The following is a 21,825-nucleotide window of genomic DNA, read 5'->3' on the forward strand; positions in this document are numbered from 1 at the left end:
CCTACCTGTACAGCAAGAATCCTACAGATTTACCTCACAGGTTACTGCATAATAAAGATTGTAAAACCGTCTGCAATTTAGAGTGCTATATAAAGACTGGCAGTAATTGAATTAGAGAGCTTCAGCTATTGGGCGGTATAAAAATGTAATAAATAAATAAATAAATAAATAAAATAAAATAATGTTATTTATTGTATTTCTATAACCTCTCTCTGAAGCTAACCAAATTTCAGCTTATAAAAAATTCAGACAATAAAAACCATAATCCAGTAAGAACATAGGCGAGAGCACAAGGGCTCTTGGCCTGAGGCTCTCAGCCGCGGGCAGAAGCCGTACAAGAGGAATCTGCCACCAGCAGAAGAACTGAAGTAAAGAACAGCTGAACTGAGAAGCAGCTACTGCCTGTCTGCCTTACTCCCTTTTTAGGTAGGGGTGTGTGTGTGTGTGTGTGTGTGTGTGTGTATGAATGAGCTGTCCTGTGATGAGAGAGTAGGACAGCTGGTGTGGCTGACAGCCAACCACCCCTTAGGTGAGAATTGAGGGGTGGGAGCAATTGGCCAGGGTGAGAGACTGGCCATAGCCTTGATGGCAGCCTGTATAATTGTGGAATGTTGCTTGAGGGAGGTATATTAGGCCTCTAAGTTTATTTGGTACTGCACTCCCCCAATGGCCTGGTATACCTGTTTCATTGTACTGGTTTTTGCCCTTGTTTTATTGTCATCTATGTGCCTAGGTAAATTCCACGGGAGGAGGGAGGAATGGGGTGCCCCTATTGGTGTAGTCTCAGGCAGAGGGAGATATGGTGTTGGGGGTCGGACATGCCAGGTAAGGGAAAGGCGGGACAGATGTTTGAAATCAGTCCCAACTTTCAGTCCTTCCCCCATAACTCAAGACCCAGGTTGCCCTATCACCCCACCCTCTGATCTGCTGGTGCTGCTTTTGAATGCCAGGTCGGTCCACAATAAAACAGTCACCATCCATGATTTAACTGTGGAAGAAAGGGCTGACTGTTGTCAATCACCGAGACCTGGGTGGATGAGCTGGGAGGAGTAGATCTGTCTCAGCTCTATCCACCTGGGTACTCGGTGCAGCACCAGCCCAGATTGGAGGGCCGGGAGGGAGGAGTTGCCATCATCCATAAGGATTCCATCTTCCTCACAAGGAAGCCCATCCGTCCTAGGGCCAGTTTTGAGGCTTTGTATCTAGTCCTGAGCCAAAAACACAGAACAGGTATGCTGCTGGTGTACCACCCACCCCACTGCCCAGTAGTCTCGCCTGAGCTGACTGGGGTGATGTTGGAGAACCCTAGGACTGTAGTTATGGGGGACTTCAACATCCATGCCGAGGCTGTCCTGACAGGGCCCGCTCAGGACTTCATGACTACCATGACAACTATGGGGCTGTCTCAGTACATCATTAGCCCTACACATGTGGCAGAACATAACCTTGATCTGATTTTTACTATTGGTCAAATGGGGGAGGATTTGGGGTTTTTTTTGGGGGGGGGGTCAACAACCCCATTGTCATGGACAGATCATTTCCTTGTGAAATTTGGTTTGCCGGTAGCAGATTCTCCCTGCAGGGGTGGGGGACCCATTAAGATGGTATGCCCCCGGAGACTTATGGAATCTGAAGGATTCCTGAATGCTCTGGGGTTTTCCCAGCTGATAGGGCTGGTGATTCAGTTGAGGCCTTGGTCTCACTATGGAAAGATGAGATGGGAAAGGCCATTTATTTATTTATTTTATTTTATTACATTTATATACCGCCCCATAGCCGAAGCTCTCTGGGCGGTTTACATTTTAAAATAGTAAACATTAAAAGTATACAATTTAAAAAACAACAACACACACACACACACATAAAAAACAGTATAAAAACAACAATATCCATTTAAAAACAACAATTGTGGGGTCCATTAAAAACAAACTTAACATTGTTAAATGCTGTTAAAATGCTGTTAAAAATGCCTGGGAGAAGAGAAAAGTCTTGACCTGGCGCTGAAAAGATAACAATGTTGGCGCCAGGCGAGCCTCATCGGGGAGATCATTCCACAGTCGGGGGGCCACCACTGAAAAGGCCCTCTCCCTTGTTGCCATCCTCCGAGCTTCCCTTGGAGTAGGCACTCGGAGGAGGACCTTAGATGTTGAGCGCAGTGTACGGGTAGGTTCATGTCGGGAGAGGCGTTGCATCAGGTATTGTGGTCCCAAGCCATGTAGGGCTTTATAGGTTAAGACCAGCACCTTGAATTGGGCTCGGAAACATATAGGCAGCCAATGCAAGCGGGCCAGAATCGGTGTTACATGCTCAAACCTCCCTGTTCCAGCTATCAATCTGGCCGCCGCATTTTGCACAAGCTGCAGCTTCCGGACCGTCTTCAAAGGCTGCCCCATGTAGAGGGCATTGCAGTAATCTAATTTGGAAGTTACCAGAGTATGGACAACTGAAGCTAGGTTATCCCTGTCCAGATAGGGGCGTAGCTGGGCCACCAACCGAAGTTGGTAGAAAGCACTCCGTGCCACCGAGGCCACCTGAGCCTCAAGTGACAAAGATGGTTCTAGGAGAACCCCCAAGCTACAAACCTGCTCCTTCAGGGGGAGTGCAACCCCATCCAGAACCGGTTGAACACCCCCCATCCGATCAGAGGAACCACCCACCAGCAGCATCTCAGTCTTGTCTGGATTGAGCTTCAGTTTATTAGCCCTCATCCAGTCCATTGTCGCAGCCAAGCACCGATTCAGCACATCCACAGCCACACCTGATGAGAATGAAAAGGAGCAGTAGAGCTGCGTGTCGTCAGCGTACTGATGACAGCGCACTCCAAAACTCCGGGTGACCGCACCCAACGGTTTCATGTACATGTTAAACAGCATGGGGGACAAGACCGATCCCTGCGGAACTCCATACTGAAGAGTCCACGGGGCCGAGCAATGTCCCCCAAGCACCACCTTCTGGAGCCGTCCTGCTAAGTAGGAGCGGAACCACTGCAATGCAGTGCCCCCCACTCCCAACTCAGCCAGATGTTCCAGAAGGATACCATGGTCGATGGTATCGAAAGCCGCTGAGAGATCAAGGAGAATCAACAAAGTCACACTCCCCCTGTCCTTCTCCCGACATAGGTCATCATACAGGGCGACCAAGGCTGTTTCTGTGCCAAAGCCAGGCCTGAAACCCGACTGAAATGGATCCAGATAATCAGTCTCATCCAAGAGTGTCTGGAGCTGTCCCACCACCACCCGCTCAAGGACCTTGCCCAGGAATGGAACATTTGCTACCGGCCTGTAGTTACTAAGATTTTCCGGGTCCAAGGAAGTTTTCTTCAGGAGTGGTCTCACTACCGCCTCTTTCAGATGGTCTGGGACCACTCCCTCTCGTAGAGAGGCATTAATCACCTCCTTGGCCCAGCCGGCTGTTCCATCCCTACTAGCTTTTATTAGCCAAGAGGGGCAAGGATCCAGTACAGAGGTGGTTGCGCGGACCTGTCCAAGCACCTTGTCCACATCCTCGAGCTGTACCAACTGAAACTCATCCAAGATTACAGGACAAGACTGTACTCTGGACACCTCACTAGATTCACCTGCTATAACACTGGAGTCTAAGTCCTGGCGGATGCAAAAGATTTTATTCTGGAAGTGCCTAGCAAATTCATTACAGCCATCAATACAATCGCTCCCAAGTGCCCACTCCAGTGCTGTGGAGCCCATAATTCACTTGGTTTACAGAAGATCTATGGGCAATGAAACAGGCTGGACAGCAGCTAGAGTGCAGGTGGCGTAGGTCTCGAAGTGAGTATGATCGAAAATCAGCAAAGACTCTTTGTTGTACCTATTACGCTGCAGTGAGGATGCCAAAAACATCTTATTATGCCTCCTCAATCTCATCCTCAAAATGCCACCCACCAGTACTCGCTCAGAACTTGATGCTACAGTTATCGCAGAGCCTGGGGAGGTGTACAGTGCCCCGTCTAATCATGTTTTTGGGGATCACTTCCAGTTGTTGCAGACTGATGATGTGGACAAGACACTTGAATCAGTCTGTCTCACTACATGTAAGCTTGACCCTTGCCCATTCTGGCTAATGCGATCTAGCAGGGGTGGATTGGTTGGGTGGGTCCAAGGGGTGGTAAATGCCTCCCTCTGTCAGGGAGTGGTGCCTGCCACCTTGAAAGAGGCTGTAGTGTGTCCTCTCCTGAAGAGGCCCTCCCTGGACCCAGAGGTATGTGAGAACTACCGCCCCATTGCTAATACCCCCTTTTTGGGCAAGGTGCTTGAGCGTGTGGTGGCCGGGCAACTTCAGACGTTCTTGGAAGAAACGGATTATCTAGACCCATTTCAGTCTGGTTTCAGACCAGGGCAAGGCACTGAAACAGCCTTGATGGCTCTGACTACCTACTCCGGGTGAAAGACAGGGGGAATGCTACCCTGTTATCTTCCTAGATCTCTCAGCAGCTTTTGATACCATTGATCATGGTATCTTACTGAATTGGCTCTGCAGGATGGGAGTAGGAGGCACTGTGTTACAGTGGTTCCACTCCTAGTTGCAGGACCGATTCCAGAGAGTGGTATTGGGGGATTCCTGTTCCACCCCATGGCAATTAAGTTGTGGGGTGCCACAGGGTTCTATTCTATCCCCCATGCTGTTCAACGTCTATATGAAGCCATTGGGTGAGGTCATTAGAGGTTTGGGGGTTGGGTGTCACCAGTGTGCTGATGATATTCAGCTCTACTTCTCCTTGTTGTTGGAGTCAGCTGGGGCTGTGAAGGTGCTGGACCAGTGCCTGGAGGCTGTAATGGGCTGGATGAGGGCCAATAAACTGAAGCTGAATACTGATAAGATGGAAGCTCTGTGGATTGGTGGTTCCTGAGTAAGTGACCTGGGTAAGTGACCTGTTCTGGATGAGGTGGTGCTCCCTCTGAAGGAGCAGGTTCGTAGCTTGGGAGTACTCCTGGATCTATCATTGTCACTGGAGGCCCAGGTGGACTCCGTAACATGGAGTACTTGGGGTCAGCTTCAGCTGATCCACCAGCTACGGCCTGTCCTGGACAGGGACAACCTAGCCACAGTGGTGCATGCACTGGTAACTTCCTGATTAGACTACTGCAAAGGCCACCAGTGAGGGAGGAAGTAGCAGCCAGGCACCTCTCCATCGTGCCTGCGTCCAGCTCCAGCTGAGGACCCCCTCCCTCCTGCTGCCAACTGTCAACTGTCATTGAACTCTGCAACTAAGAATGTGGTGCCTGAATTTGCTTTGCTTTTCCCCCTCCTCCTCCCTCCCAATCCCCTTTCCTTTTGTGATATGTCTTTTAGATTGTAAACCTTTGGGCAGGGACTGTCAAGAAATACTTTTGTAAGCTGCCGTGAGAGCCTTTTTTGGCGGGATAAAAATGCTTAAATAAATAAATGCACTCTACGTGGGGTTGCCCTTTAAGACGACTCGGAAGTTGCAGCTACTGCAAAATGCAGCAGCTAGACTGCTGGCAGGTACATCTTACAGAGACCACATAACACTGGTCTTAAAGGAATTGCACTGGCTGCCTATACTTATTATTTATTTATTTATTTATTTATATAGCACCATCAATGTACATGGTGCTGTACAGAGTAAAACAGTAAATAGCAAGACCCTGCCGCATAGGCTTACATTCTAATAAAATCATAATAAAACAATAAGGAGGGGAAGAGAATGCAAACAGGCACAGGGTAGGGTAAACAGGCACTGGGTAGGGTAAAACTAACAGTATAAAGTCAGAACAAAATCAAAATTTAAAAGCTTTAGGAAAAAGAAAAGTTTTTAGCTGAGCTTTAAAAGCTGCGATTGAACTTGTAGTTCTCAAATGTTCTGGAAGAGCGTTCCAGGCGTAAGGGGCAGCAGAAGAAAATGGACGAAGCCGAGCAAGGGAAGTAGAGGCCCTTGGGCAGGCGAGAAACATGGCATCAGAGGAGCGAAGAGCACGAGCGGGGCAATAGTGTGAGATGAGAGAGGAGAGATAGGAAGGAGCTAGACAATGAAAAGCTTTGTAGGTCAACAGGAGAAGTTTATATTGGATTCTGAATTGAATTGGAAGCCAATGAAGAGATTTCAGATGTGGAGTAACATGGTCAGAGCGGCGAGCCAAGAAGATGATCTTAGCAGCAGAGTGGTGAACAGAAACCAACGGACTGATGTGAGAAGAAGGAAGGCCAGTGAGAAGAAGGTTGCAGTAGTCCAACCGAGAAATAACCAATGCATGAACAAGAGTCTTGGCAGAAGAGACAGACAAAAATGATCGAATCCTGGCAGTATTATACAGGAAAAAATGACAGTTTTTTATACAGAAAAAAAACAACACTTCCAGTTGGAATTCAAGGTGTTGGTAATGACGTTTAAAGCCCTAAACGGCTTGGGACCTCGATACTTGAGGGAGCGCCTCTCCTTATATATGCCTGCCCGAGACTTGAGATCTGTTGGAGGAGCCCTTCTCCGCATCCCACCAACACAACATATACACTATGAAGGAACAAGGGAGAGGGCTTTCTCTGTGGCGGCACCCCGACGGTGGAACGCCCTCCCCTTGGAGGACTGAGTGGCGCCAACACTGATTGCATTTCGCCAAGTAAAAACATGCCTTTTAAAGCCTTTGATGCTTAAAATCACCAAGACGGCACATTGTTTTAACTGCTTTTAAATTATATATTGTTTTAACTTGGTTCATGGTTTAATTTGTTTTTAACTGTTCAATTTATTGTTTTATACTATATGCTTTTATCTGTACACCGCCCTGAGATCTTAATGATATAGGGAGAGATACAAATGTTTTAAATAAATAAATAAATAAATAAATAGGAAAACATTAAAAACAACCTTAAAAAGCTGTTCCAGCCATAAAAAGCCAAATTAAAAAGATGTGTCTTGACCCACTTCCTGAATGCAAAGAGAGTCATAGCTCTAAAGGGAGTGTATTATACAGTGCTTTCACACAACACACTAGCCCATGATGGGTGACTAGCCTCGCATTGTGAGTTGTTTTGCCGGCAGCCCAGTGCATAGTGGCACAGCTGCCAGACGATCAGGCAAACAACCCACAGTGCATGGCTTGTTTGCTCCCTTTTCCCCTGGCTGGCCCATCTTGCTTGCTGCCAAGTGCCGCTTTCCGGCTCCAATTACAAACTTGATCACAGACGGAGCCCTTTTTCCCCAGCCCCATTTTTGCGCAAAACGGGCCCAAGAAACATTTTTTCACACTACCCAATATGCACACGCACACATATATATATATATTCTTTGGTTTTCTGCAGAAGTGTATGTGTGCAACAGCAGGAAACCTAATAATTGCCCCTCCTGCACCCTTGTATGTTGCACTTGGCAAACATACAGGAGTGCAGCTGAGAATAGCCTGTATCGAATCCCAGCAGCCCTTTTTTGAAGTGCTAGGCATGCCATTCCCCTTCTGCGTAAAGATCCCTCAAGCCATTTCAGTTTTGACAAAACTGAAGCTGTGAGATTGAATTTTAGGGTTAAATGTGGATGCATGTCTACTTTCATGGGATGGAGCAGGTAGGGCAGGGGGGGTGAGATGCTAATCGGGGGGGCTGTTTAATCCTAAAGATTGCTCTCGCTGCTTCTGTTTTGGCAGCCGTCAACCAATGGTTTGAGGAATGGGAACAGCATGTCCGACACCCTGAAAAAGGAGCGCTGGAAACTTGGTACAAACTATCCTTGCTGGCACCCCTGTATGTTTGCCAAATGCCAGTGCAAATCCATCTTCCAGCAGTTGCGCATGTGCCCATCTGCAAAAACCAAAGCATTTTTGGGGAAATTAACCCAACACATTCATACACATTCCCCTAGGCATGGGGAAGTGTGGGGAAAAATCCCTGGCCTGTTTTTTCTGCAAAATGGGGCTGGGAAATGTTGTATAAATGGCTCCGACCGTGATCAAGATAGTGATCAAAAGTGAAGGTGGCTGACACTACATGGGGTAGGGAGGGCACGGGCAGCAGCTTGGCTGCAATCATGAATGATGATTGTGGCCCTTCTCGGCAAGAGCAGAAAGGGTTTCCGCCACTCTTGCTGAGGGGCTTGATACCAAATGCCCTTTATCCACAATGGGTTGACATGTCTTGGTTCGCACTACATGTGGGTAAAACAACCCACCCTGATAGGAACGGTCCAGGTTCATACAACATGCTAACCCATTGTGGGTTATGGCATGTTGTGTGAACCCTCATAGAATTCAGGTGCAACACTGGACAAGTGGGCTCTGCAGGTGAGGGTGTCTTCAAAAGGGCTTCTCCTGCTGGTCTTAATAACCAAGAAGGTTCATACTGAGCGAGGTCAACAATTGACAACCAGTGTAGAACTTTCAGGGATGATGTGATCATATTAGCATGCAGGGACACTCTTCAGCAGTAGTCCCACGTAGAGCTCATTACATTAGTCTAAACATGAAGTAACTGTGATGTAATCAAGGCATGGACAATTGTTGCCAGATCACAATAACTGAGGAATGGCTGTAGCTGGCACAGTAGTTGTACTTATATAAATGCACTCCTTACCACTGCTAACACCTGAAAATCCAGGAACTATGTATAATCCAGGAGCATTCCCAAGGTATGAACCTGATCTTTCTGGGGGAGTACAACCCCCATACAGAACACATTGAATTGCAGTTCCCAAGCCAGGCTTTCTACTGAACAGAAGCACCTCTGCCTTGTCTGGATTTAATCTCAGCTTGTTCAACCTCACCCAGCCCACTATTGAATTTAGGGTGCCAATAAAGCAATACAGCTGAGTGTCATTGGAATATTGCTGGCATCTCACTCCAAAGCTCTCCCAGCAGTTTAATATAGATGTTAAATAACATAGAGGACAGAACAGAACACTATGGGACACCAGAGACCAAAAACTGAGGGGCCAATCAGTAGTTGCCCAACACCACCTTCTGGACACATCCTGAAAAGAAAGACAGGAACCACTACAATACATTGGCCCTGTTCAGATGACATACTAAGCCATGGTTAGGGTGCTAACCCTTTTGCAGCAAATGGTCATTGAGTGTGTTTAAACTGTGGTTATGTAGCCACCATGGTTAGGAATGCTTCACACAACACACTAAGCCATAATGTTTAGTTCAAAATGTTTAACCACCGTGGCTTAGTGTGTCGTCTGAACAGGATTAATCACTTCAAGAACAAGCCTTGCCAGGTGGTCCAGAAGGATAATACGGTTGATGGTACTGAAAGCCACTAAGAGGTCCAGAAAAACAAGTAGGACTTTAGTCCCTCCACCCAGTTCCTGTCATAGGTCATCCACTAAGGCCATCAAAGCAGTCTCAGTCCCATATTGTGGCCAAAGCCTGACTGAAATGGCTCCAGATAATAAGTATCATCCAAATGCATCTGAAGTTGGGGTTCAATGTTGGAAGAGTATCTTGTTAAGGATCTAATTGCACAATAGTAAGTTAAAGGTTTAATGGCAGAAGAGTATCTTGTCCAAAATGTACCCAACATTCTTTTTTTAAATGAGTGGATAAGACAGTAGATCTCAAACTAGTCATGAGGGGTCAGTTTTTAAAAAGGAAAAATGTCTATGAAAATTGACTCCAAAGTGCTGAAATGTTCCCACGTACTCAGCACAAAAAGGTCTGGATCATGCTGTGAAATTATGGCACAGATGAGTACAGTATGAAAAGGACAGTAAGACACAACATTCCGGAGTTGCACAGATAGAGAGATCCAGCTGACTCAAGCATGTGAGCCAAGATAAACACAGTGGCTGAAACAAGCGATCCCATGGACCCCTTGGAGTTTGAGTCCATGAAAAACTGTAAAAGACAATGGTTTTGAGGTGGATTTCACGAGAAGAGGAATAACAGCATGGTCAAAATGAAGGAGAATGAAAATGCAATTAGCAGCAAACCCAGCAGCTTGTATGTAGACAGACAGAGAAAGAAAAGGAATAAGGATAATTTGGTGAAGTTGTGGAAAACCTTAAATGGAGTAAATACAAAGGACTGGTACCCTGAAGCTGATGCAGAAAGCAATAATGGAACAGCACTGTAGCAAGGGCAGGGGGAAAGAGGAGATGGTTTCAAGGACAACCTACTAAGGTGGATAGTTCTGCCTCCACTCCTACTCACCACACCTCGATCCCCCAAGTCCAGGGCATCCCACATAAAGCCCTGAGGCAAGGTGTAAGGCTCCTGGCGGATATTGTCCTTGTCTGGTTCAACAGGCCCATGAGTGTTCACTACTTCTCCTGAGATAGGGAAAAGAAAGAGTGAGAGCAGGCTGCATTCCTAGCCATGCCTGGCCAGTCCTTATATATTTCCAGGCTTCCAAGTTACACATATACCACACCTTATCTGAACAATTCCAGTCTCCTGGCCACTATTCTCATGTTTCTGGTCATGGCAACTAATTGGATACTGTTTCCAGTGCTTTGTGTGGACCAACATTTCCTGCTTGTTTCCCAGCCTATCTGCAATTCAGTCTCTCTTAATCAAGCTGATTGACCTTTTTCAATCATACAATTGACACTGTTTCTTGGGAAGGGCTAGAAGGCACGAGCTATACAGTGTAGCTACACCCTGCCTCATGTTATCTTCTTTCTAATAGAAATATACAACTGTCTCAAAACATGGATAGATCTTTCCAGCCACTCTAAGCCCAGCTAGAAAGATGGGAGAGACACTAATAACGTATGTACCTAGCTTGGGGACTGGTTGTGTGTCCCAGAACTGATAGCTGCGCTTGGTGGCTTCCTCCATTGTCTTGGCAGGCCCTTGTCCTACTGAAAAGAGTTCAATGGCCTTTTGAATCTCATGCATCCTTTCTGCTGGCAATGAATTCACCTGTAAACACAGCAAAAGGAGAATGAGTTATCAAACTGGTACATCCTAATCCCCCCACCTCCTTTTAAGGTGATTCAAATCTTTTGAAGAAGATATGCTTCTTCACCTGCCCTTTAAACTTTGCCAGTGGCTATTTAAAACTGACCCCTCTCTCCAATTACACATCTACATGCAGTAACTGAATAAAACAATTACAAATGTAAACATGACACTATAGGTCAGGGTAAGCCAATAGACACCAATGTGCCCCTGAACGCTTTTCTTGGTGCTGACCAAGGTGCCCTATCTATTCCATTTTCTTTTCTTTTCTTTAAATACATGTGTGTGTGTCTGTGTGGCAATCAAGAGCACAAGAAATGAAGATATGGGGAAGTAAGTGGGCTGGCAAAGGAGCTGGGAGATGGGGAGAGAAAAACTTTGCTTTCTGTCAAACTGGTTTCTGCAGATGCTGAAGACTGTGGGTATTCAGTCTTTTGGGCAGATTACTTCTCTTTTATGATGAGCCATGCCTCCAATGGCATCCATTTTGTTGTGGTGCAAAGGACAGTTTCTCAAACTGCCAAATATGCCCATGGACCCAAAAATGTTGCGTACCCTTGCTGTCCACAGTCCTCTGAAAGCACCCTAGGGAAACTGGAGGAGGGGACTTCCCAGCTGAAAGGAGTAATATGCTTTGGCCTGGATCCCCAGTCCTTCCCAATTTAACTTCATATGTAGTGAGAAAGGAAATGCAAGTTGCTTACCTGTAACTGTAGTTCTTCGAGTGGTCATCTGTGCATTCACACATTATGGCCTCTGCACTTGCATTGAGCCTGGATTCGGGAAACTTCCATAGCTGAGGATCATTCTTGGTGTGAATCCTCCCCCACCATCTACTGCACATGCCCCAGGGCTCCCGCCACCACCTTTAGTTCCTTGAGATGGGAATTTGGCCATGGGACCGAGGGCAATAAAAATTCGCAGATACTTCCCTTGGTGCCAACCAGATGAAGTGCTGATACCGTAAAGGGGACGGTGGGTGGGTTGTTTGAATGCACAGATGACCTCTCAAAGAACTACTGTTACAGGTAAGCAACCTGCATTTCTTCTTCATGGTCTCTCTGCATCACACATTGGGCCTGTTCAGACAACATGCTAAACCATGGCTAGGCCAGTAACTGTTTTGCAGCAAATGGTTACTGAGTATGTTTAAACTGTGGTTATGTAGCCACCATGGTTAGGAATGGTTCACACAACATGCTAAGTTCACATGACATGTAATGTTTAGCTCAAAATGCTTAACCACCATAATTTAGCATGTCTTCTGAACAGGTTCACAATGGGTGAGTAACAAGCTCACCTACTGGAAGAGGGAAGGTTCGCCATTGACACATCATTGCAGGATGGAGAACAGAACAGCTCTGCTGAATATGCAGCCACTTTGGGCTCTGACATCCAGCCAGTAGTGGTTAATAAATGTGGATGGTTTTGACCAGGTACCGGTTTTGCAGAAATCCAGGTTGGCTACACCTTTAGCAAAAGTGGCTGATGTAGCCATCCCACACGTAGAGTGTGCTCTTATGGGTCCTGTTAGCTGAATACTTTGAACTTGTAGGCCAGCTGAATGGTTTGCACTATCCAGGCAGCAAACCTCTGGGATGAGACTGGGAGGCCTTTGTTCTTGCCCTTAAGGCACAGGAAGAGTCTGGGAGACTTTCAGATTGGTTCGGGATTTGTAGTCTAATGTAGAGGAGGGAGAGCTGAAGAATATCAATAGAACAAAGATGGAAGTCAGAGACCACCTTGGGCAAAAATGATGGGTCAAGATGGAGGACTACTCTATCTTTGTGGAATATTAGATATGGAGAGTTTATCCAGAGCACATAAAGTGCTGATGAGCAGTGTACAGTAGTGATGGCTACCAAGAATGCCTCTTTAAGCATGAATAGCCTGAGGTCTGTTGATGCCATAGGTTCAAATGGCTTGCCTAAGGATGACAGATAGGCTCCACTGTGCAACAATGAGATGGATTGGGGGAGGGGAAGTTCTTTACTCCTCTGAAGAATTGTTTAACCAGTGGGAGTGTGAAGATGGAATAGATGTGAATTTGGTTGTGCGCTACTGAAATGGAAGCCAGGTATACACAAAGGAAGGAGTATCAAAGTCTGGAGTCAAGAAGAGATTTCAGGAAAGGCAGGATTCCTGTGATAGAGCCATGGACCGGGTCAAAGTTGTTGGTCCGGGCAAACAAAGTGAAACAGGCCCACTTACTGTTATATGATTTTCTAGTGGATAGCTTTCTGGGGGCTTGTATGATCTGGAGAATGCTGTCTGGGAAATCTAAATTGGCTCCTAGTTGCTTATTCTCCATGCAGTGAATTTCAGAGTGTGGAGATCTGGATGCCAGATTTGGCCTCTGTCCAGGGAAATTAAGTCTAGGTGGGAGAATTCCCCTCTCAGCAGTGCTTGGAGAGAAGCAAACCAGGAGGGAAGCAAACCAGGACTGTCTTGGCCACCATGGTGCTATGAAGATAGCATTTGAGGAGTCCATCCTGAGACTGGTTATTACTCGGATGAGGGGAAAGAGGCAGCAGTGTCTGTCCATCCATGGTAGTAGGAGTGCATCTCCAAGAGAAGATTTGCTGTGCCCTGCTCTTGAGCAGAACATTGGGCAGACAGTGTTAGCCGGAGAGTAGAAGAGATCTATCGTTGGCATGCCCCAACACTTGAATAGTCAGTGGAGCATGTTTTGTGGCAGTTCCCACTCATGGGTAGATGAACAGGAGCAGCTGACAATGCTGGCCAAGAGGTTGCTTTCCCCTGCAATATCCATCTCAGAATCGACCAATTGAAGTCCAGTGTCAAAAAGCGGAGGCGGATCAATCACAGTCACCTTGTTTGTTGAAGTACCAGACTACCAACATATTGCTGCTTAGTATCTAAAGATGGTATCAGCGAAGGTTGGTCTTGAATGATATGAGCACCTTCCTTACTGCCAAGAGCCTGAGAATAAAGCTCTTGAGCATGAAGAACTTGATCAGGAGGGCTTTAAACTGAATCTTATGGGGGCAGGAGATGTAAACTTCAAGGCAACAATGGATGAAGGCCCATGCACCTCAATACAGAGAACAGCTCCAATTGTGCCCCAAAATAGTGTCCACAACAATGTAGGAACAAAGTCAGACTATAAAGCACATGGTCTTTGATGTCTATATACTAATGCCCAGAGTATGGGAAACAAACAGAACGAACTTGAACACTTAATACATCAAGGCAAATACGACTTGATCGGTATAACTGAAACTTGGTAGGATGACTCCCATGACTGGAATGTAGTAATTGAAGGATATAACTTGTTCAAAAAGAACAGAAGAAATTGAAAGGGAGGCGGAGTTGCATTATATGTTAAAAAATACCTATCCCTGCACAGAATTACAGGCGGATGAGACTGGGAGCCCCATCAAGAGCATTTGGATTAAAATAAATGGGGCAAGGAATAAAAAGAACATGATAATCGGAGTCGACCACCCAATCAAGGAGAAGACTCGATGAAACTTTTGAGAAACAAATTGCCAGTGTTTCAAGCAAGTCTGATGTAGTAGTGATGGGGGACTTCAATTACCCCGATATCAGTTGGGAAACAAATACTGCCAAAAGTGGCCCTTCCAAGAAATTCCTGACATGTGTGGATGACATGTGTGGACGATAATTCCTGACACGTGTGGGTTGTGAACCGCCCAGAGAGCTCTGGCTATTGGGCGGTATATAAATGTAATAAATAAATAAATAAATAACTTTTTCCTACAGAAAGTGGAGGAAGGAACTAGAGGATCAGCAATCCTTGACTTGATATTGACCGATAGGGATTGATGGCTCCAGGGAGAGGTTTCATCTCTCTAATGAATGTAATGTGCCAAGAGTTAAAGATGGCTTCTTTGCCAAAGGGTGGCTGCATATGGATGGAGATAGATAGATAGATAGATATGGTGCCTGACTGCACATAACTACCCAAACCACTAGTGGAGAGAGATGATTAACAAGGAACCCATTTATTATTATGCAAAAATTACAAGAAAGCAGATGTATCCCATAGTTGTTAAACAATAGTGGTGTTGGGTACTATAATACAATAAACCAATAATTGGAATGATATTCCTACTATAAGACTACTATACTGTAGTATAGCCCAACAAAAACACACTAACACACTTTAGTATATTAAACACATTTGGCAATACATCAGTACATAAACATATATTCACAGATATATTATAAATAAGGTTTGTTAATATATTTTGTTCTTTCCAGTGTTGTAAGTTGTTGATAGGATTTTGTAATAAATGTCCCGTTTTCGCTGCTCAAGCTTCCTCGGAACAAACACTACAGAGATAAGATAGTATTATTTATATAATCATCACATTTAGTCTAGATATCTCTATAATTATAAAATCCAAGCACTCATTTCTAATTCAGCCTAAAAATCACTCACCCATATCAGGTTAAACCATCAATTATAGAATATTCATCCTTAAAAACTTTCTCGCGGGGGAGAAAACCCCTCCAATTGAAGGCTGTGGAAAACCATAAATTTGGCCTTTTAGAAAATAAACCATATCCCATGCTTCATCATGTGGAATACTACTATACAGTGAATTGACATCCAATGTTGCCATAATGGATACTGGTGGTATAATTCTTCCTTCTATCTTATTTTCTATATCTTTGAAACAGAAAGATGATGTTTATTTTCTAAAAGGCCCTGGTTAGGCCTCATCTAGAGTATTGCATCTAGTTCTGGGCTCCACAATTCAAGAAGGACGCAGACAAGCTGGAGCGTGTTCAGAGGAAGGCAACTAGGATGATCAGGAGTCTGGAAACAAAGCCCTATGAAGAGAGACTGAAAGAACTGGGCATGTTTAGCCTGGAGAAGAGAAGATTGAGAGGAGACATGATAGCATTCTTCAAATACTTAAAAGGTTGTCACACAGAGGAGGGCCAGGATCTCTTCTCGATCATCCCAGAGTGCAGGACACGGAATAACGGGCTCAAGTTAAAGGAAGCCAGATTCTAGCTGGACATCAGGAAAAACTTCCTGACTGTTAGTGCGACAATGGAATCAGCTACCTAGGGAGGTTGTGGGCTCTCCCACACTAGAGGCATTCAAGAGGCAGCTGGACAAGCATCTGTCAGGGATGCTTTAGGGTGGATTCCTGCATTGAGCAGGGGGTTGGACTTGATGGCCTTGTAGGTCCCTTCCAACTCTGCTATTCTATGATTCTATGAATCATGCCTTTTTCTAGTATGAGTTTGGATTCTTTCTGGAGGATGTCCGAAGATGTTGTTATGAGTATGGTGCCAAGAGGAGGGGAGACTTCAAATTCAATGTGATAGCTGTAGCGAATGATGGAGAGAACCCAGGTATCTGAAGTTACCCATGCCCACATAGGATAGAAGGTGGCGAGGAGATCTCCGAAACGAAGAGGGCAAACTGGACACTAGAAAGAGTCAAAGTCAATGCTTCGAAAAGTTGTCCGTCTTGTTACGGGACTGGCAAAAGCAAGAGGATGAGCGCTTTTTCTGTTAGTGCTGTGTCTGCTGGTAACAAAAGAAGCGGTCTTGAATTTGACGGTTCAAAAAAGGAGAATGGAGAAGTTGAGTCTGATTCATAGTCCTCTGCAGATTGTGAAGATTTTGCAGATGACACAAAATTGATTGGGATAGCTAATACCCTGGAAGACAGAAACAAACTTCAAAGTGATTTTGATAGGCTGGAGTGCTGGGCTGAAAACAACAGAATGAAATTTAATAGGGATAAATGCCAAGTTTTACATTTAGGAAATAGAAACCAAAGGCACAGTTACAAGATGGGGGATACATGGCTCAGCAATACTACAAACGAGAAGGATCTTGGAATTGTTGTAGATCGTAAGCTGAATATGAGCCAACAGTGCGATATGGCTGCAAGAAAGGCAAATGCCATTTTGGGCTGCATTAATAGAAGTTTAGCTTCCAAATCATGTGAGGTACTGGTTCCTCTCTATTCGGCCCTGGTTAGGCCTCATCTAGAGTATTGCGCCCAGTTCTGGGCTCCACAATTCAAGAAGGATGCAGACAAGCTGGAGCGTGTTCAGAAGAGGGCAACCAGGATGATCAGGGGTCTGAAAACAAAGCCCTATAAAGAGAGAGTGAAAGAACTGGGCATGTTTAGCCTGGAGAAGAGAAGATTGAGGGGAGACATGATAGCACTCTTCAAATGCTTAAAAGAGGATTTTAGTAACCATCTGTCAGGGATGCTTTAGGGTGGATTCCTGCATTGAGCAGGGGGTTGGACTCGATGGCCTTGTAGGCCCCTTCCAACTCTGCTATTCTATGATTCCATGATTCTATGAGAGTAATCTCCTCGGCGATGTTGGCAGCAGGCATTCAACTGGGGGATTGGTGGAGTGGCAACTGTGGTCGCGTTATAAAAAGATGGAATGAGGTGGGACCGGGGAAGAAGAGGTGGCAGTATCTGCGCCAGATGACCCTGTTTACACTTCCCTGTGCCTGTTCGCATTCTCCTTCCCTCTTTATTGTTTACTACAACTTATTAGATTGTAAGCCTACGCGGCAGGGTCCTGCTATTTATTGTGTTATCTGTACAGCACCATGTACATTGATGGTGCTATATAAATTAATAATAATAATAATAATTGAGACAGTCGTAGAGAGAAGGCAATGCAGAAGGCTCCATCTTAAATACTGGGACCTACGATAGTAGCAATCCTGCTCTCAATGATATTGCCACTCAAGGGAAGAGCTGGTAAGGAGATAGAGGCACTGACCAGTCTAAGTAGTGGTCCCAGTTGTGGAGGAACCAGGAATGGTTGTGAATGTATCTATGATTTTAGGCAATAGGTCATGATTGCAATAGGTCCGGTCCACATCACGGTCCCACTCCAGCCGAAGTGGTTGGTAAGGTCGCAAGGGAGAGCCACGATGAGACCGAGGGGAGGATTCCCTGGATATCAGTAGCTGTCAAGCAGGTGATAGTTGCTTTCTAGAAGAGGGTGGATCCCTCATTCCTCCTTCATAGACCGATGCACTCAGGACCGGGATCGATTCTTCCGGGACCAGAGATGGTATCGAGGGTGAGATTGGCATTGGATGGCTGGGTGGCCGTAGAGTCAATGAAGTCGGAAGGGGTTCAATTCAATTTGATTTCTTAGATTTCCTGGAGTCCTTCTTAGATTTTTTCTTCTTCCTGTGACTCTCAGATGAGGATTTATGCTCCCTCACCCATTTTGATATATTGTTTGCCATAGAGATTGCTAGCAATCTTCCAGGCATTGGCAGGTCTACAAGGCCCATCACTAGAGCTGGTGGGCCTGATGATGGCAGATTCGAGGGGCCCACTTGTGGAGGGCTATCATGTTCCATTCTTGGGGTGTCTAGAGCTTCCAGCGCCCTTTTCCAAAAGATTGCTTTAAGGTGATTCAATCTGTTCCGACAGGCCTGCTTTTACAGTTTCATGCATTGGGCACAAGACTCTACAACATGAGCCTCCGCTAAGCACAGGAGGCAAAGAGAGTGGCCGTCGGAGAGGGGCACCTTTCTCCAGCAGCGAGTGCACTTCTTGAATAAGGCTCTAAGAGCCAGAAAGTCAGAGGATGAGATGCCGAAAGGTGGAGCAGACTGGTGTCTAACTAAGGGGAAAATAAAAGCTACATTTTTTGGTAGGAAAAGTAAGAACAGTCAAAGAAGTAGGGAAGAATGAAGAAGAAAGGGAAGAAAAACCTCAGCATTGAGAGAGAAAGGACATTCGAGTGAAACTCCCGATGAGGCGATACATGCAGTGGTCAAAAGAGGACTGAAGGCAGCAGTGGAACCCTGGAGCATGTGCAGTAGATGGTGGGGGAAAGCTCCCACCAAGAATGATCCACAGCTATGGAGAAGAACACAGAACAGGGAAATACTCCACTGGGTAGATCAAAGTACCAATCTGCTGGAAGATGTTATTGTTTTTGTTTTTACCTTTACTGACTGATCCTGGGCCAAATCAAGCTGATCCCCTTTTTCCTTCTTCCGTTTCTGTTTCTTTTTCTTTTTCTTACCCCCACTGTCATCCGCTGGACTTAAGTCACTGAGGAACAAAGGATACATAATTAATAGATCCACAATTTATGATTGCTTATTATCAGCAATAACAATTGGCAGGGATTTTAAAGACATTCTTTATCCAATACTGGGTAGGAGCACTCACCACAACAAACCTCAGCACGCAAACCAATGTTGAACGCCTGTATGTCTGAGCTAGGTATGACTAACATATGGTTTATTTTATACCCTATGGAGTGGGATTAGTTTTTTTCATATATATATTACAGGAATCACAGTCGTGATTCCTGTAGTTAAGGATGATCAGTAATCTGAGCATTCCGCCATGTTATTTGCTATTGCTAGGGGGATGGTAAACCTAGCACTCTAAAATGAAAAATATTTCAGGAATCTTTCTGAAACGCGGTACTGCCAGAAAGAAATGCTGGCTTTACATTCCCTGCGCGTTTCAGGGAGATTCCTGAAATATTGAGGGCTGGGTGGGAGTTTAAAGGAGAAAAAGGGAGAGAAAGTCTGTCTGTCACAATCTGCTTTGTTTTACTTCTGGGGTTGGCGACTTTTTTTTTGCGCAGTTGTAGCGCAAGAGGGGAAGCCTCCCGGAGCAATCCATAGGACCGGGAGATGATCATAGGAATGTAAGTGATCGAGCGGCGGGGGGGTGGACGGGGCGGAGTGGGGGGCCCTAGCCGGGGTGGGTGGGGGAGAGAGGAGGTTCTTACCTCCTTCCTCGTTCCAGGCACGGCGGGAAATGGAGTTCTTTGCCGTAAATGCCTTTGCGACACTTCCACTTACGGCAAAGAATTCCATTTCCCGCCAGACCTAGGACGAAGGAGGAGGTAAGGTAATCCTCTCCCCCCCCCCCCGTGTGTGTGTGTGTGTGTGTGTGTGTGTGTGTGTTCCCCCTGGCGTTCGCCGCAGCCGCCATTCGAGCGGCGGCGACAGTACTGAGACCAGACAGAGCCAAGCTAGATGTAACACCATTCAAGCAATTAGAAAGCGTGTGGGACCCAGATCTGGATTGGGACCTTGGGAGAATAGGGGGGCTTTGACGCTCTGCCCCTGTCAAGTCCCAGTCTGGGTTGGGGTGGGCATGCCTGGCATCTGGTGAAAGGAAAGTTCCCTTTTACATCAATGGAAGCTTTCCATTCAGTACAAATAGGAGGTAAGGGGGACTTGATCCAGACTGAACTACAGCAGGGAGCAAAGGATTAAAGTCTCCCTACTTTCCCCATCAGTATCTCAATGGATTGGGGAACTCAATGCCTGCTATATACACTTAAAAATCATTTGGTTTATTGTGGGAGTAGTTTCACGTCATGTTGAGCTGTAAAACGGGCTCAAACTGTTTTACTGTTCATAAGCTAGAGAATGCCACCTTCCTAAACAGTGATAGGTATAACATTCAAAAACTGGAGAGAATTCCAGCTACCAGGGGGGGAAATGCCATCATTAGCTGCTCCTCAATCACACAACTAAAGAATTAGAGTAGACTAACAAAGGATAGTCTACTGGCACCTGGAACATTATAAAGGAGGAGCTAACTTATTATATATACAGTACATACTGTTCTGACTATGTGCCCGCAGTGTGTAGCTATGTGAAAATTGGTATGCACACATAGGAGAGAACAGTGCAAGCCAAAGTGTCATGTCTTCCGCAAGTGAAACTCTTGCAGCCACAACAGCAAAACAAAGATCATCTTAGCAGTTTCCAGCAAAATGTGTGACCTTAGTTTAAGTTATGCAAAACTCAAAGATATGATTTAAGAGGCTTGATATCCTGAGCATGTTTACACAGAAAGAAAAGTCCAACAACTCCCAGGGATATTGGGAGCTGTAAGACTTTTTTCTTCTAAACAAGCATAGGGTTGCAACCTAAATGGGTAAAGCTAGGCCTGAGTCCTGACACCTTTCTTAGAAATTAGCTACAGAATCTGGGGACAAGGCTATTTTTGAATCACTAATATGGGGAAAACATATTTTATTACAAATAAAAAGTCCCACAAATAAGTTCGTAGCATTCCTTAACCCCTTTTCTCTTTCATTTCCTGTAATACAAATCAGAGATCACTCTTTTATATTTCTGAAAATTACAAATACTTAGTGTATTACTTCTCCTATTTGACCTTTTCAATTTCTTTATCCTTACTAGCTTTTATTGCATTTCTACTACGGTATTAGCTCCCGTAAAAGAAACAGAATGGCAGATCTCTAAAAGTAAAGAATATGCTAAAGGTCAGGATAACATGATATACTCATATAATTTACAGAACATACTTGACATTAAAAAAGAACCGAAAATAATGGCAAAGCTCAAGTTCATGTGTATACTAGACAGAATTTAAGAGCAGCATAATATCAACTTAATTCTTTCTTAATTAAATCTTAGCATAATTCCTTGAACAGAAAGCTTTAAGTATATTAGTGATAAGCTTTCAAGTTTGAGGTGAATCAGTAGGCAGAAGGGAACAAACAGAATGTCCCATTAGGGAGGTGTTTTTTTTCTTTTTTCCATCTTTTGCTAACACCCTGTGCCCAAAAATATTGGCCACCATCCAAAGTATTGTTTATCGTTTTTGCCTAAGCAGTCCCTAATACCAAAGTGGCTTCTTTCTTCAACAACAGGAATTCTAGCCATCAAACAAAGCTTGAGCTCTGTATTTAGTTTTTTATATATTATTTTGTGTGAACTGCAGTGATTGGACATAGTGAAGCAATTTTCTTTAAGCAGGCAGAATATTACATTATTGCATTTATTACAAGTTTTTATTCCTGTTACTCAAACATCAGAGCTCCCTTTATTTCAAGCTGTTTTTAAAAAAGAAAACTCTTGTGAGAGTAGGATGGATGCACTAAGGGCTCATCTACACCAAGCAGGATATTCCACTATGGAAGTGGTATGAGAGTGGTATATAAAA

General features: G+C 45.0%; 2 protein-coding genes across 2 annotated transcripts in view; both read right to left on the bottom strand.

Annotated features, from left to right (window-relative positions):
- ERBB2 (erb-b2 receptor tyrosine kinase 2) overlaps nt 1-21,825 on the bottom strand; it is a 278,816-nt gene that overhangs the window by 120,624 nt on the left and 136,367 nt on the right. The window lies entirely within an intron of this gene.
- The window catches only part of NMT1 (N-myristoyltransferase 1), a 120,103-nt gene that overhangs the window by 59,627 nt on the left and 38,651 nt on the right, over nt 1-21,825 (bottom strand). Inside the window, exons 2-4 of the mRNA XM_063138460.1 lie at nt 18,825-18,933; nt 10,688-10,832; nt 10,119-10,237 (exon numbers count right to left, since the gene is read on the bottom strand). Coding sequence (XP_062994530.1) covers nt 10,119-10,237; nt 10,688-10,832; nt 18,825-18,933 — 373 coding nt within the window. The remainder of the gene's footprint in view (nt 1-10,118; nt 10,238-10,687; nt 10,833-18,824; nt 18,934-21,825) is intronic.

Source organism: Elgaria multicarinata, chromosome 11 (genome assembly GCF_023053635.1).
Source record: "Elgaria multicarinata webbii isolate HBS135686 ecotype San Diego chromosome 11, rElgMul1.1.pri, whole genome shotgun sequence".
Lineage (NCBI taxonomy): Eukaryota > Metazoa > Chordata > Lepidosauria > Squamata > Anguidae > Elgaria > Elgaria multicarinata.